Here is an 18,668-nt window from a genome sequence, read left to right on the forward strand (position 1 = left end):
CAAGAGCATACAATACAAATGGTAGTGTGCAGATGTTGACAACCAATACGATAGCACCAAGTACTATGGCTGCCTTCTTGTAGCGCTTGTTGGGATCAGCGTCAGCCCTAGGTATACCTGCTCCATGAGCCATTGGTACTGAAGAGCTACCACTTGGTCCTGCAGCAGAACTACTTGAACTTGGATTCGCATTCTGAGATGCCATACTGGTATTGCTCCTAGGATGTACCATTCGTTGTCGCAATTTTCGTATCAGCTGAACAAAAAAGGCAATACTGAATGATTCAATCGCAAGGAGTGGACCAAATATTTCTACAATGAACTTCGCAAGTGCAAAAACCATGTTATGATTTGGCGGTGAGCGGCAATCTTGGCTGAAGTCGTAGTAATCATGTAAACCAGGAGGTATCAGCATATCAAACAACAGCGTTTCGATGGTTCCCAGTAGAATCCCATGGAGCCAAATCCCACCGATAATACACATTATGCGCTTTCTAGATTGGATCCTCAGATACTTGGGATACTCTCTGGACAGCAGCAGAAATCGATCCATACTTATTGCTACAGTTGTTACCAATCCAGCACTGATAAACAGATTAACCAGAAAATTGACCAGCATACATCCGTACTTGCCATATGGCCAAATTTTCAAGGCAAGTTGAGGGAAATGGAAAATTTGAACCAGGCCTACCCCAAGGTCAGCGCATGAGAGGTTCAAAATCAATAAATTACCCGGTTTCTGTCGCAGAGGTGTTACTTTGAGGAAAGCAGCAATTGTAGCCATGTTGCCAATGAGAGTCATGATGATTATAATGCTGATAGCAACTATATAGAGAATGTGTAGGCTACTACCCTGCAGTTCCATTTCAACTTTGGTTTGTTCTGAATGGTACTAAATATAGTCTTTGATGAGATTGATTAAGACAGGCTTAATCTAAAACAATCTGTGTTGCTGTTATGACCAATAGAAGAAGTAGCTGTGTGTGCAAGGCTTATATAGGTTTGCTGTGTTCAGGAGCTGAGGACGTACTTGCACATGCGTATAAATAGGGAGCTATATAGCTGTTTCACAAAGATCCAAGAACTCGCATCAATCTCAAAAATTGCAGGCCTCATCAAAGTTAACAGACTGTGATGTTTCACAGAAAATTTGTGTTATTCTCTTAAAATGGAAGACGTCATCAAAGTTAATGAACCGCAATGTTTCTGCAAGTGTCACTCTCAAAATTCCACATCAACGTTCACAGACATTTGTCGCTTAACTGGAGACTAACAAAATGAGCGAAATCCTTTACCACCCACCACACGAACTGTACCACAAAATAGAAGTGCTACATGTAGGCGAGTTGGTCTTACCAATGCCATGCAGATCAACGTAATGAGACAGATAATTTAAGTTTTCACATGCATCCTCCCAAGAATGTTGATTGATGATTAGCTTTAAAAAACCCTGAGCAAATTATACATGCTTAATAGCTGCAAACATCAAGGGAACTTACTGTCATGAAAAATATACAGCATGCAGATTAGATCATCTGCATCGGCGACTTTCAATATTAGATTTGCTAATATTCTTTAACACTTGGCCCAAACAAAATGTGACCATAATCTTGAAAAGAATTACAAAACAGCCAATAGGAAGTTACTTTCTTACTTTTACTTTCAATGAAAATATTTGTATGATTTACGTATTAATGCATCTTGTTCACAATGTATCTTTGTAAATGTAGGGCCCCCTTGGAAATCAGTGTTTTGACCAAGCCTCAAAATAAGCAGATCTGGATTTGAAAAAAAAAACAGCTCCTGGTCTTGTGATTATCTAGTGAACTAGGAGCCATTTTTAAAGAGCTAAGAGTCATTTAAATTTAAATTGTACACATTAAATACAAAACCTGCTTAAACTACCAGGCTCTATTTGAAAAAAAAATGTAGAGCCTGGTTCATATGATTTGTGTGAGTGCCAAAAATCATAATGAGTTAATTGTTGATTATAAGCAGAATCTGACTTGCAAACCAGTACCTATTTAAATGCAGCAGTTAAGTTCCCATAATTTCATGTAGATCATTATTATTTAATAACTGTCAGATATTGTGGACCAAGTTGCCAAGAAAACATTTTATCAATCTCCCAAAGCTTGAATTTGCCTTTTTGAGCTGGCAAATGCAATAGGATGGAGCTGTCAGTATTAGGGCCCATTAAAAAACACTTGTAGGGGGGGGGGGGCAAAAAGAAAAATTCACATATTTTTTTCAGGGCCCCCCTTTCAGACGTTAAATTAAAAATGTATGTCAACCCCCATAGAAAATAGTGTTAACTCATGTTCTATGAGATAAATTATGGTGTAAGGGCCCCCTCCCAAGGGGTAAAAATGTTCAGGGCCCCCCTTTTTGCATCAGGCCCCCTTTATAAGTGTTTGTGAACGGATCCTTATGCAGTGGATCAGTGGCCGCATGCAGGGCCGGATTTACCTTTTGCTGGGCACATCAACATGATTGGCCTGCCTGGCTCTTAGGATGGTACAAATGCGCATGAAGCACACACAAAATTGGCATATTGAAGCTAAAATGGGCAAATGGTTGAAATGCATGTGAACAAATTTGTGTGAAGCATGAAAAAATTGGGACTTTTTAAGCTGAAATGGTCAAATATGAGATTATAATTTGATGAAAATCACACAGACATGCATCAAATTTCAACCACTCTAGATTGTGACAAATAAGAGAATTAGAGATTTTATAATAATATCAAATTTTGGGCTTGTAAAATCTAATCATGTGTACAGCTGGATATCCTTCCTCCCAACAAGTGGCATTTACTAAATCTGATCTTGAATATAATTTAGCCTCATGCAACTGCTTTACTGTGCAGCTATTGGTTGAAGGCACCATGCCCTGTGCACTGTTTAGCTATAATAGTACAGTGCTCGATCAATTCAAGCACCCTGATTGGTTGAAAGTTTTCAAATACATATTCAATGGCTTTCAAATATCACCGCCCCTCAAATTTTGTTATCACAATAGTTGCGATGTACAGAGTGTTGACATTTGTATCAAAGACATCTCACAAGATGACAGGAAGAGCCTTTGCAACACGTAATGCTGGACAATAAGATATTCTAAAAATATTTGGTGCTATTCAGCTGATTGTTGGACAAGGTGACCTTCAACATCTTTCCAAGAATAAGAGGCTGGGAATTAAGTCTTCACAATGCAGTATTGTTACTACTTTATTCATCTATTTATTAATATCTTAGTACATGTAGTGAAAACCACAACCTTAATATATAATACAACACACAGAAGTAGCATCAACATTTCGTATTTACACGTAATATGCGCTGGACAATAAGATATTCTGAAATTATTTGTTGCTATTCAGCTGATTGTTGGACAAGGTGGCCCTCAACATCTTGATACCAATTAATTTTTCACAAAGTCTTCACAATGCAGTATTGTTGCTACTTTATTCATCCATTTATTAATATCTTATTGAAAACCACAACTTTTAATATAACACACAGAAGTAGCATCAACAATTTTTGTATTCCATGACATTTGATAAACAAGGCGGTTCTCGAACCACGAGTCTCGCCTGCTTTCGCGACCACCTGCTTTCGCAATTACTTTTGGTAGAAGTAAATCAACCTGCAACAAGCCATGGTGATTTGACTGTTCAATTGAAGCTTGATTGGATCAATATTGAAATCTGACCTTTGACCCCTAAATTTTGGTGGTTCTCGGTTGGGCACGATTACCTGGCCGATGGTGACTGTACCCACCAAGTCTCATGCCCATCCGACAGTTTTTACTAATTTGACCTCAGATAACCCTGGTGACCCTGAAATGACTATAAATGTTGACTTTACCCAGCAAGTTTCATGGCCATACAAGAGTTTTTAGTAATTTAACCTCAGATGACCCCTGAGTGACCTCAGATGACCTTGAAATGACCGTCCAAATTTGACTCTAAATGTTGACTGTACCCACCAAGTTTCATGCCCATATGACAGTTTTAGTAATTTGACCTCAGATGACCCCTGGGTGACCTCAATTTACTCTAATATGACCTTCCGAAAATTTGACTCTAAATGTTGACTGTACCCACCAAGTTTCATGCCCATACAACAGTTTTCAGTAATTTGACCTCAGATGACCCCTGGGTTACCTTGGATGACCCTGACATGACCTTCCAAAAATTTGACTCTAAATGTTGACTGTACCCACCAAGTTTCATGCCCATATGACAGTTTTTAGTAATTTGACCTCAGATGACCCCTGTGTGACCTTGGATGACCCTGAAATGACCTTCCAAAATTTAGCTCAAAATGTTGACTGTACCCACCAAGTTTCATGCCCATACGACAGTTTTTAGTAATTTGACCTCAGATGACCCCTGTGTGACCTTGGATGACCCCGAAATTACCTTCCCAAACTTTGACTCGAAATGTTGACTGTACCCACCCAGTTTCATGCCCATACGCCAGTTTTTGGTAATTTGACCTCAGATGACCCCTGGGTGACCTCGAATGATCCCGAAATGACCTTCCAAAAATTTGGCTCTAAATGTTGACTGTACCCACCAAGTTTCATGCCCATACGAGTTTTTAGTAATTTGACCTCAGATGACCCCTTGGTGACCTCGGATGACCCCGAAATTACCTTCCGAAACATTGACTCTAAATGTTGACTGTACCCACCAAGTTTCATGCCCATACGACAGTTTTTGGTAATTTGACCTCAGATGACCCCTGGGTGACCTTGGATGACCCCGAAATTACCTTCCAAAAATTTGGCTCTAAATGTTCACTGTACCCACCAAGTTTCATGCCCATCCGACAGTTTTAGTAATGTGACCGCAGATGACCCCTTGGTGACCTCGGATGGCCTCGAAATGACCGTCCGAAAATTTGACTCTAAATGTTAAGTACCTACCATGTTTCATGCCCATACGACAGTTTTTAGTAATTTGACCTCAGATGACCCCTTGGTGACCTCGGATGACCCCGAAATTACCTTCCGAAACTTTGACTCTAAATGTTGACTGTACCCACCAAGTTTCATGCCCATACGACAGTTTTAGTAATTTGACCTCAGATGACCCCTGGGTGACCTTGGATGACCCCTGAAATTACCTTCCGAAACTTTGACTCTAAATGTTGACTGTACCCACCAAGTTTCATGCCCACTTGACAGTTTTTAGTAATTTGACCTCAGATGACCCCTGAGCGACCTCAGATGACCTTGAAATGACCGTCCAATTTTGACTCTAAATGTTGACTGTACCCACCAAGTTTCATGCCCATATGACAGTTTTTAGTAATCTGACCTCAGATGACCCTTGGGTGACCTCGATTTACTCTAAAATGACCTTCCGAAAATTTGACTCTAAATGTTGACTGTACCCACCAAGTTTCATGCTCATACAACAGTTTTCAGTAATTTGACCTCAGATGACCCCTGTGTGACCTTGGATGACCCCGAAATGACCTTCCAAAAATTTAGCTCTAAATGTTGACTGTACCCACCAAGTTTCATGCCCATACGACAGTTTTTAGTAATTTGACTTCAGATGACCCCTGTGTGACCTTGGATGACCCCGAAATTACCTTCCGAAACTTTGACTCGAAATGTTGACTGTACCCACCAAGTTTCATGCCCATACGACAGTTTTTGGTAATTTGACCTCAGATGACCCCTGGGTGACCTCGAATGACCCTGAAATGACCTTCCAAACATTTGGCTCTAAATGTTGACTGTACCCACCAAGTTTCATGCTCATACGACAGTTTTTGGTAATTTGACCTCAGATGACCCCTGGGTGACCTCGGATGACCCCGAAATGACCGTCCGATAATTTGACTCTAAATGTTAACTACCTACCATGTTTCATGCCCATACGAGTTTTTAGTAATTTGACCTCAGATGACCCCTTGGTGACCTCGGATGACCCCGAAATTACCTTCCAAAACTTTGACTCTAAATGTTCACTGTACCCACCAAATTTCATGCCCATACGACAGTTTTTAGTAATTTGACCTCAGATGACCCCTTGGTGACCTCGGATGGCCTCGAAATGACCGTCCGATAATTTGACTCTAAATGTTAACTACCTACCAAGTTTCATGCCCATACGACAGTTTTTAGTAATTTGACCTCAGATGACCCCTTGGTGACCTCGGATGACCCCGAAATTACCTTCCGAAACTTTGACTCTAAATGTTGACTGTACCCACCAAGTTTCATGCCCATACGACAGTTTTGAGTAATTTGACCTCAGATGACCCCTGGGTGACCTTGGATGACCCCGAAATTACCTTCCGAAACTTTGACTGTAAATGTTGACTGTACCCGTCAAGTTTCATGCCCACTTGACAGTTTTTAGTAATTTGACCTCAGATGACCTCTGAGTGACCTTGGATGACCTCACAATTACCTTCCAAAAATTTGGCTCTAAATGTTAACTACCTACCATGTTTCATGCCCATACGAGTTTTTAGTAATTTGACCTCAGATGACCCCTTGGTGACCTCGGATGACCCCGAAATTACCTTCCAAAACTTTGACTCTAAATGTTCACTGTACCCACCAAGTTTCATGCCCATACGAGTTTTTAGTAATTTGACCTCAGATGACCCCTTGGTGACCTCAGATGACCCCAAAATGACCGTCCGATAATTTGACTCTAAATGTTAACTGTACCCACCAAGTTTCATGCCCATACGACAGTTTTTAGTAATTTGACCTCAGATGACCCCTTGGTGACCTCAGATGACCCTGAAATGACCGTCTGAAAATTTGACTCCAAGTGTTAACTGTATCCACTAAGTTTCATCCCCATACAACAGTTTTTAGTAATTTGACCTCAGATGACCCTTGGATGACCTCGGGTGACCTTGACCCACTAACCAATACAAACTTATTCTGTCTGGGGTCAAGATGCACCCACCCACCAAGTTAGAACTTGAAGAATGTGCGACCCCTGTCGTCTCTGAGAAAAAAGGTTTTTTGCATATTATGCATAAATTATGCAAATTAGGTAGTTAATTACCATATTTTGCGCTGAAAATCGAATCAGTTTGAGATCCTCTGGTCATGCTACCCCCTACCACGTTTCATCATCATAGGGCTTAGCGTTCGTACGGATCACCAGATACAGCTCCACAAGGCGGATTTCTTCAGATTTCCAACCATATTTGTAGAAGCGTTCCGCATAAATTATGCAAATTAACAACTAAATGCGCATACTTTTCGCCGAAAAACTAATCAGGTGATCAGCAGGTGTGTGTCATTCCTGTCACTAGGTTTCGTTACCATGCGCCCGACGGATCTTGAGATAGTCTGTCCACAAACTCCGCTATCAATTTGCGCTGATTTTCGCATAAATTATGCAAATTAGCTATGTTAAACATACGATTACGGAGCAAACTTGGATACCTTCCTCCCACCAAGTAGCGTCCCCGTAGGTCTTACGGTTCCCCAGATACAGCTCCGGACGGACACACATACATCCATCCACCCCACATACATCCACCCCCCCCCCACACACACACACACACGGACAGACAGAAATATATCCTGAAACAAAGTTCAGGCGAGACAAAAATGAATTAATTCTTCAGTACGACCAGGTCAGGTTGTTCTTAGAAAGCTTATTCACATTTGAGCGCAAAAAGTTTAATAAAAACGGCCATCCTATACTGCATTGTCAGTAATAAATGCTCCCCCTCTAATAAACACCCCCGTCATATTTCAAAGAAAAAGTGACCATATTGTGCGAGTAGTCAGTAACTTACATATCACAAAGTTTTCACTGAGTAAATCACATTCTTGTTTAAGGAGGCTGTGTACTCTCAGACATGCATGTAGTAAAAGTGCAATAACTTTGTAATTATTCGCGCAAGACATATAAAAGTATACATTTTTATGAAGGCAAGACATCAATAAATCTTAATATAAATACAGATTTGGGGTAAAGACAACAATTATGAAGAAAATCACAAAAAGTGAGTTTTTGGCAATATTTGTTAGGTACATCATAACAAAAAACACTCTTTCCAAAATATTTTATTTTGTTTTTAGCTCAATCTTGAGGCTCCATTCCAAAAACAGTTTTTTTATTTTTTTGATATTGGCCTTTTTTTTTCCGATTTTCTATTAGGCATCAAATTGAACTTTTTAAAATTCACAAACGCCTATTTGCACAAAATGATGCCTAAAATCGGAAATAGACCAAAATATAAAAAAAATGAGAAAACCTGTTTCTTGAGTCGATCATGCTTTTTACGATGATCATATTTGCTTACCTATAGATGCTGTATTTATTGAGTTATCGTGTACCTAAATCGTCATTTTACCGAGAAAATGAACATCGAAATAATGGCCGTTGAAGTTTAAAGTGGTCACATTTTGCACTTTCATCGAATCTCGCAGGAGAATGCGGCAGTTTTTATTTTTCTACCTTACATTACATAAACATCGGGTAAATCCACGGCCCCTTGAGAAGTTTGAGCGAAATCCATTCATAACTTGATATTTAAATCGGGGAAAGAACTTGAAAAACCCACATTTTATCAGCTAAAACGGAGCCATTTGACCACTAGGTTTTTGTGCTTCCGTGGTGTTTCCATAAGATGCGCCGCGCATGTAGATAAGCGTCGCGTATGCATAGCGTATTTGTGCGTTAACAAATTGCGCGATACGCAACGCGATGCGTTGAGCGCGTGTACCCTGCTGGTACAACAAAGATTTTCTTTCCTTTTCAATTTCAAACACGAGTGGAATAGTGAAATAAAATCCTTAAAATATTGCAGTTGGAGTTTACAAATCTGGATTTTCATTCCTTGTATTTATAAAAACATAACAAAGTACAAACATATCAAAAAAACTCAATTTTGCGAAAGAAACAATGTCTAGAGTACACAGCTGCCTTAAAATGCACTTACAGTTACAGATGTAATTTCATAGCATTACATTTTTCTTTTAAATTTGGCCAAAAATCAGGATTTTTCATGATTTTTGGCTAAATTTAGCAGTTTTTAACCATTTTGGGTGAAACTTTCTCAAAGTTGGTCATAAATAAATAAATTAACCATTTTAAATATATATATATGGTCAATTCCAGCCAAAGCGGGACAAAATTCTCTCTATGTTAACTTTCCACTTTAAAATGTCATTAATAAAGGAAATCACGTTATTGATGGAGCATATCATGTCACGTCCAATGTGGTCTCTTTGAGCATATAGACCTTTACTAGCAAGTCATACCAGGGGACTAGTTATGATGGCTTAAATGAATTGGCGTTACCCACGAATTCAAAGATAAAGCACCATATATGTCATTGAATGTCCTTCAATCAAAATGAAATTATTTCCGTTAGAAAGACGTTTGCATGATCTCTCATCATATGTAAAAAATTAAATGATCGTTCTGAAAATGTTAAGTGAACATGCCATAAATGACTATATCATGAAACGAAGTTTCGTTGTATAATTCTGAGGTCCAAGTGATTATTTTATGCAAATACATTTTACCCATAAAATTCCATAAAATCAAATTTGACGTTACCCACGTATCAACTGTTACCCACGAGTCCAGCAAATATAATTGCCATAACTTAAATTAACATTTAATGACTTTGGATACTGAATTTAGTTTGACAAGCGCTTAAAATTGTAAATCGTAAAAATACGTTCAGCGCTTTCAAAAAGAATCTTCGACGGTTTAAACTTTTGATACCCACGAATCCCGAATAGATGCTAACCTTGAAAAACAAGGAGATTGTATATTTTAAGTTTAAATCAGCACATATTCAAGCCATGGGTATGCTAAAAATTTTACAGTACTTACAGTTTATGCACCTAAGAAACGCAAACCCCAAACGGTACTATAGTACTTATAGCTTTACCCACGAATTCGGCGTTACCCACGAATCCAAGGATTTACTCGTAAATTATATGTTTCTTATGCATCTTAACATTTTGAAAACATGCGCAATAGGTTCCAAAACAGTCCTGTTTAATAGCGTCCTCTTGAATGTATACTGAAGCTGTTTCATGAAGTTTTGATTGATTATCCTAAATTACCATATTTTGGGTAAATGCAATTGGTTAGAGAAACGGGAATCATTGAAACACAATGGAGGAATAACCGCATGATGGTTTCCAACCTTCTGTAATATTTTCTATTTTGCCGCTTACCAATACATACCTTCAAATATGTGTTACCCACGAACATTTTGGTTACCCACGAATCCCTACTTAAATTATAGTTAACAATGTATTGATAGTGTTTTAGTTCATAGGAACTGTCAAACACGAGTTAATAGAATATTGCTGCATGAAAATATGGAATGATTTTACTAAAATAATAATATAAAACTGTTTGTTCTGTCTATTTGAATTTGGCAACTTCATTATTCTCAAATTTTTTATACCCAAAATGCCATAATGATCAATTCTAAATATTCTATGTAGTTTGTATTTTTATTAAAATTCATTTTAGTGCCATTGCAGCCTGAATTATTGACATACGGAAAAGTAGTTTTTTTTTTTTTAAAAAAAAATTAATAGGAATTGCTATTTTTCAGACGCTGTTATTTATGAATCCATCCGAGATCCTCATTCTGCGACGAGATACAAAATCTTACTTTATATTTCTATGAAGCATTTATTCTAATCTTTCGAAATAATACAGTAATGTTAAATGACAGCCACTTTGAAAAGAGTTCGAAGAATTGACACAATCTTAACTGCACACCTGGTTCTTTCTTAAAATTTGTAATAACCAAAATATTTCTTTGTAGATATATGTAATAAAATTCTATTTTACGTTCAAAGTCTTCACCGATTTCTAGTATATATGAGTCACACATAAAATATTGAAAGATATTACAGAAGGTGAAATTTTATGGCGTACAACAGGTGAAAAAGGCTTGAATTCGTGGGTAACATGCATATGCGCATTTAACACTTTATTTGGTCTAGCAAGAAAAGTTATTTTTCAATCCGATGGCACTTCCACCTGATGATTCACAAGATATGATCGTCTCATTTGAAAAGTCTAGAATTGAAAAGGAAAACATTTTTAAAATGGCCCCCAGAGAGAATTTTGTCCCGCTTTGGCTGGAATTGACCATATATACATTTATATAGAAACATTACTTTAGACCAAAAATTTAGCATAATTCCAGGGTTAAGACCAAAGACCAACCTCAATATGGGGAAAAATGTAAGTGGTGTTCAATGAACTTAGGACACGGTTTCAGATTTGAAGCAGGTTTGACTGCCAAAAATGGCAAAATATAAAGTTTCAAAACATATTGTTTTAAATATGTTTTCTAGACTGAAATTTTGTGCAGAATTCATTTCTGAAGTCAGAAATGCACAATCTGTCAAATTTTCCTGATATGAGCATTACAGTAGAGGCATATGCTTTTGACGGAAATAAAAATATGAGATCCATAAGTGACAACATCATCACAACATATTTGAACTCTATTGGCATTCTTATAAAGGCTCTGCAAGGCTCACATCATGTTGTAGTGCAAGTCTGACATCTGATTGGTGCACACACATTGAATATAGGTCACATGACTGCGCAATATTACAAGTACTAATTGTTCCCGATTTTGCTCAAAAATGGGGTGGCGAGTCAATTTGATAAAAAAATTAGAACTAAAAAAATATGCATTTTAACACAAGTTTGATACTATATCCCTGTAGTACTGTATCATGGGAATAACTGATTAGTTTTTCTGAAGTCAGAAATGCAAAATCTGTCATTGTTTTCCTGATATGAGCATTACAGTAGAGGCATATGCTTTTAACTGAAATAAAAATATGAGATCCATAAGTGACAACATCATCACAACATATTTGAACTCCATTGGCACACTTATAAAGGCTCTGCAAGGCTCACATCATGTTGTAGTGCAAGTCTGACATCTGATTGGTGCTGATTGGTTGTGATATTAAACACCTTGACTCCCGATGACGTCACCTTGTGACGTCATTTGGCGCGGTAGAGTTCTGATGGTTCTGTCTCAGGCGTGTGAGAGATTGTTCCCGAGTCCTCCACCACGGTTGAGGGATGGATTAGATTTTTTAGGATATATGTCCACATTGAGAAAAATAAGGTTTCCTGCCCTCCCGCTTCCACCGCCTATGATCACTGGCTGCTTAACACTTATAACAGAAACCTCCGCCTCAAGGGGTGTTATGGTGGGTCATGAGGTGTCATAGGGGGTCAGTGTAAGTCAAGGGGTGTCATGGTAGGCACGTTATCTCAAGATGTGCAAGGAATAGCGTGGTCCTTGAAAATAAGCATTTTGATGGGACCACGGGGATGGGACAAGGGGTGTCAGCGTGGGTCAAGTGGTGCTATAGTAGTTCAATGAGTGTTATTGTGGATTAGGGTTGTCGGGGTCGTGTGTCAGCGTGTGTCAAAGGGAATCATTGTGTAAAGGGTTGTCAGGGTGGGTCAAGTTGTGTCAAGGTGGATGAAATGGGGAATGCAAGGGGTGTCAAGGTTGAGTCTAGCGGTGTCAGGGTGCGGCAAGGTATCTAGGGTGTTTCATTACCTAAATAATGCTTCAAAATAGGTCAAGATCAATAAACCTTGATGGGAATTGACCTATTTCGCTTCGTTGCCTAAGTTGAAGATATGATTGACATCAATAGAAAAATCGGATTGCTAAGAATTCTTGTATCTGTGTAATTTAGAGTATTCAACAAAAGTCAGAGGCCAAGCCCGTACCCAGAAGTAAACCACAACTGGAACTCATAACTAGCGATTGGGCAATATTTGACGCACTCTACGACGAGGAGCATAGTATAAATCTTTTTGGATTCTGGATGAAAGTAAGTTTAGTCTATCATAAGCCCTAACCTTGATAATATTCATGCACTGTTATTGTTTGTTAACGGTCGTAAATCGTGTTGTAAATCGTAAAGTTAAAAAAAAAACCCGAACGTTTTTATATTGTTTTTATCTAAAAGCTGAAAGGTGAGAATAGTTGGTGCGAGTCAATGGTGAGCCATTACATGACCTGCCTTCAAGAAGGTGCGCTAAGTGAAGATGAAGTTGTTCCAAGATACATCAAAGTGGCGCATGTCTTGTGAGTATTAGCTATTCACATGTAGTGTTCAAGACAAGTTAATATTACAAAAATCAAGTACTTATACAATAGATATGGAAGTATTAAATCAAATTATCCATTTTGAAATCGTTTTGCATCCAACTAGAAACATTTAAGTGACCACAAGAGGAGGACATTTTCTTTTTCTTTTTTTGTATCGCCTATATATAAACTATCCTATGTGCCAATTCCGCAAAGCTGCCTGTAAATGAATATTTCTTTATTTTATGTGATCAAAAATCACACACGACTAAATCTTCAATATTTTTTTTTATCTTTTATTTTATTTGCTTCGTTGATTTCATCACATTATATATTTACATGACTCATTTGTTCTCACTTAACTATTTTCTGACTTTACTAATTTCTACAATTTTTACTCAATAAGCTTTCTGATTCTTAATTCAGAATGTAATAGACTGATCAAATCGGGATATTTCCCGTAACGATATTTACTAATTACTAACACTTATTATTTTATTGATAGGTCGGTTCATAGTGAATATTCGAAGGCGAATATTCGTTGTCGAATACTTTTTGTGACGTCAAAATATATACGGCAACGAATAAAATATGATGACACGCCGAGTTGAGTCGGATTAAATATCGCGCAACTGATAGTGAGATGCTATTGATTTATATGAGAGGCTCGAGGTCACCTGAATATCGTTCGACGAACGATGATTACAAAAATCCCCAATGAAAATTAACCTGCACAGTTATGCAAAATACGCCTGGATAGTTCCAAAATGGCTGATAACGAACTGAAAGAAAACGTTATTAGTGCGGTACAAGCGTACCCATTTTATATGACATAAAAGTAAGGGACTATATAAAGACGTCCAGAAAAAGGAAAATGCCTGGCAGGCAATAGCATTCCAATGCTGTAGTGATGGTAAGTTATGTTTTATGCAAATAATATGATATTTATGCTTACAAACATAACCTACAAATGTACAAGTGAACGGTTCATTGTTTGCTAAATCCAAGCGAGATCACCCGAAAATCTATGCAAGAAAAATTTCTACTGCTGCTGATGAAAAATCCTAGAGTTTTTTTCTGCACTTTACCAATAGACCTAATAAATTCATAAAAAAATCAAAATCAAATAAACATTTAGAGTGAATGTTTTTACTCACTGCTCATCTGATCCACTTTCTCAGGAAATATCGATACTCCTTTTTTTTCCTGACTTTCCAGACATAATTATGAGTAAACATCTAAATTAATGTTTACAAAACAATCAAATATATATATAGGCCTATATATATATGCACGAATGGAAATACCCATCCGATCGTCTACCCAGGGTAACTTTACCCAGGGTAACCTTACCCTGGGTAGACAATCGGATGGGTATTTCATTCGTGCATATATATATATATATGGTCAATTCCAGCGAAAGCGGGACAAAATTCTCTCTATGTTAACTTTCCACTTTAAAATGTCATTAATAAAGGAAATCACGTTATTGATGGAGCATATCATGTCACGTCCAATGTGCTCTCTTTGTGCATATAGGCCTTTACTAGCAAGTCATACCAGGGGACAAGTTATGATAGCTTAAATGATTTGGCGTTACCCACGAATTCAAAGATAAAGCACCATATATGTCATTGAATGTCCTTCAATCAAAATGAAATTATTACCGTTAGAAAGACGTTTGCATGATCTCTCATCATATGTAAAACGATTGAATTCCACCAAAGTTTGTGGACTCTAGAGGCCATTAAGTCAATTTGGCTAATAATTTTGTTACCCGCGTATCAAAAATAAAATGATCGTTCTGAAAATGTTAAGTGAATATGCCATAAATGACTATATCATGAAACGAAGTTTCGTTCTATAATTCTGAGGTCCAAGTGATTATTTTATGCAAATACGTTTTACCCATAAAATTCCATAAAATCAAATTTGACGTTACCCACGTATCAACTGTTACCCACGAGTCCAGCAAATATAATCGCCATAACTTAAATTAACATTTAATGACTTTGGACACTGAATTTAGTTTGACAAGCGCTTAAAATTGTAAATCGTAAAAATACGTTCACCGCTTTAAAAAAGAATCTACGACGGTTTAAACTTTTGTTACCCACGAATCCCGAATAGATGCTAACCTGGAAAAATAAGGAGATTGTTTATTTTAAGTTTAAATCAGCACATATTCAAGCCATGGGTATGCTATAATTTTGACAGTACTTACAGTTTATACACCTAAGAAACGCAAACCCCAAACGGTACTATATAGTACTTATAGCTTTACCCACGAATTCGGCGTTACCCACGAATCCAAGGATTTACTCGTAAATTATATGTTTCTTATGCATCTTAACATTTTGAAAACATGCGAAATAGGTTCCAAAACAGTCCTGTTTAATAGCGTCCTCTTGAAGGTATACTGAAGCTGCATCATGAAGTTTTGATTGATTATCCTAAATTACCATTTTTGGGTAAATGCAATTAGTTAGAGAAACGGGAATCATTGAAACACAATGGAGGAATAACCGCATGGTGGTTTCCAACCTTCTGTAATAGTTTCTATTTTGCCGCTTACCAATACATACCTTCAAATATGTGTTACCCACGAACATTTTGGTTACCCACGAATCCCTACTTAAATTATAGCTAACAATGTATTGATAGTGTTTTAGTTCATAGGAACTGTCAAACACGAGTTAATAGAATATTGCTGCATGAAAATATGGAATGATTTTACTAAAATAATAATATAAAACTGTTTGCTCTGTCTATTTGAATTTGGCAACTTCATTATTCTCAAAACTTTTATACCCAAAATGCCATAATGATCCATTCTAAATATTCCATGTAGTCTGTATTTTGATTAAAATTCATTTTAGTGCCATTGCAGCCTGAATTATTGACATACGGAAAAGTATTTTTTATTTTTATTAAAAAAAATTAATAGGAATTGCTATTTTCCAGACGCTGTTACCCACGAATGCATCCGAGATCCTCATCCTGCGACAAGATACAAAATCTAACTTTATATTTATATGAAGCATTTATTCTAATCTTTCGAAATAATACAGTAATGTTAAATGACAGCCACTTTGGAAAGAGTTCTAAGAATTGACACAATCTTAACTGTACACCTGGTTCTTTCTTAAAATTTGTAATAACCAAAATATTTCTTTGTAAATATATGTAATAAAATTCTATTTTACGTTCAAAGTCTTCACCGGTTTCTAGTGTATATGAGTCACACATAAAATATTGAAAGATATTAAAGAAAGTGAAATTTTATGGCGTTCAACAGGTGAAAAATGCTTGAATTCGTGGGTAACATGCATATGCGCATTTAACACTTTATTTGGTCTAGCAAGAAAAGTTATTTTTCAATCCGATGGCACTTCCACCTGATGATTCACTAGACATGATCGTCTCATTTGATAAGTCTAGAATTGAAAAGGAAAACATTTTCAAAATGGCCCCCAGAGAGAATTTTGGCCCGCTTTGGCTGGAATTGACCATATACATTCGTATGCATTTTGTACATTAATATTAATATTAATAATGTACAAACATTAAAAAAGGGGGCCTAAGAGTATGTCTATTTTTAATCATAAATTATATTAATATTAAAAACTGACCCCTTGTAAATTTATGGAACCCCAAATTCCAATCAAAAATAAAAACAACTTTGTTATCAAATACACTAGGACTAACATTGTATTACAGGAATTTAATAGATGGTGCATTTTAATAAATAAATAGATTAACACGGGTAATGGACGAGAAATATTTGGCAGTACCGGATTGACCACATAGGCAGTGAATAAAGAAATTAATAAAAATAAAAATAAATTAAATGAGAAAATGAAAGCAAGGACGTTTGGTGAAGTATTGTTTTAGAGTGCGAAGGAGTCCTACATGTTATCCTGGCCCAGGACACTGATTAATGTAAATTCGACCCATAGTTGTTTTGTCTACTTTTGCCAGCATTTAACCTGTTCAAGGTAATTTATGCCTATTTTAAATAAAATTCCGAAGTATCAACGTTGTATCGTGCACAAATTATGATCCGAGACTATTTCATTTGACACGGTTGTATGGATTTCAAAAGATCGGTCTTAATAGATATCGATTAGAGAATTACAGCAAGAGACTTTGAGGATGCCGGAATCCTCTTGACCATCAACCAATCAGATAGACATATTTCAGAAATATATTCGTAGAGTTGAAACTTGATCAACTCTTGAAATATATATTTCAAGTAATCTCGTTTCACAATTAGCAGCACTTTGGCTTGCAATAAAGTCACGAAGGGGCGGTAATGCTAATACGATTTCAGTCAAATATTGGTGCAAATATACGATTTCGGTCAACTATTTGGCTATTCTTTGCCCAAAATTATGAAATGTATATCAGTAACAACTCTTAGGAGGGTTTTCGAGTAATTTTAACGAAATAATGAGGTAAAATAAAAGAAAACCCACTTACAATTTTGGACTTGACGCTTAACTGTGGTGTTCTAGGGGAATTAAAATATCACAATTAATATGTTTAATTCAAAATCGTTGTCCTACAAGCACATGTTAAATGGCTCGATTCACATTAGGTGTAAGTTGGGACATTGTCAGATTGTGTGAACATTACAAATACAAACAATAAGGTTGAAAAAAAAAAAGCCATTTAAAAATGAATTTAAAAGATCGTCTATTTGTAGCATGATGACACTGAATAGACCAAATATCTGCCTCTGACGAAAAAAATGTTTTCCATGCTGATTTGTTTTTGTAACGAGTATGTCATTTCAAAAAGAAAGAAAAAAAGGAGGATATTACTTGTTAAAAACTCAACGCATTACTATTAATAGGCCTATAATTATAATTCTAATGTTATTAATGATTAGATAACAATTAGCCACGTCTTTGATAATTACAGAAAATAAAATATGCAAAATTGCTTCTCAAAGCAAATTAATTTACCTGGAATATGATTGTATGGTGTTAAAGTATGCAGTTTAAAGTGAATTGTAAACAAAATGTGAAAAAGAAATGGCCCTCTTGCATTATATGACCACTGGGGTCACTTATATTCAATTTGCTCCTCCTGATCATCATCAACCCCGCAAATTATGCAAATGTTAATAATGTTTACAACATTTATTATGCCTACTGTACTGGTCTCATCACAAGCTTTAGTTTGACACCAAATTTAACTACATAGGCTGTAGGCCTCCCCGGGGAAGGCCTATATTATGAACCCCAAAATGTTACATCTCCACTTAAAACGCATGGTCACTTATTGACTTATTTATTTCTTTATTAACTTTTTAATTAATTTATTCATTTTTATTTTACAGACATTAAATCATAACAACGGTAGTTCAATATTGAGTTTACCTATTATTGTATTGACTACGTTAAAAAAAAATCTTTTATATGTTTCTTATGCATCTTAACATTTTGAAAACATGCGAAATAGGTTCCAAAAAATTTTTGCTTACCTAGGTCAACGGGCAATACTTGTTAACAGTCGGGCAACGCTGTGAATTGTAGAAATATA

At 36.6% G+C, this 18,668-nt stretch overlaps 1 protein-coding gene across 1 annotated transcript in view; it reads left to right on the forward strand.

Moving 5' to 3' along the window:
- Positions 1-18,668, forward strand: part of LOC140163932 (uncharacterized) — a 51,919-nt gene that overhangs the window by 20,811 nt on the left and 12,440 nt on the right. Inside the window, exons 5-6 of the mRNA XM_072187235.1 lie at positions 12,721-12,858; positions 12,997-13,115. Coding sequence (XP_072043336.1) covers positions 12,721-12,858; positions 12,997-13,115 — 257 coding nt within the window. The remainder of the gene's footprint in view (positions 1-12,720; positions 12,859-12,996; positions 13,116-18,668) is intronic.

Source organism: Amphiura filiformis, chromosome 11 (genome assembly GCF_039555335.1).
Source record: "Amphiura filiformis chromosome 11, Afil_fr2py, whole genome shotgun sequence".
NCBI classification, from domain to species: domain Eukaryota; kingdom Metazoa; phylum Echinodermata; class Ophiuroidea; order Amphilepidida; family Amphiuridae; genus Amphiura; species Amphiura filiformis.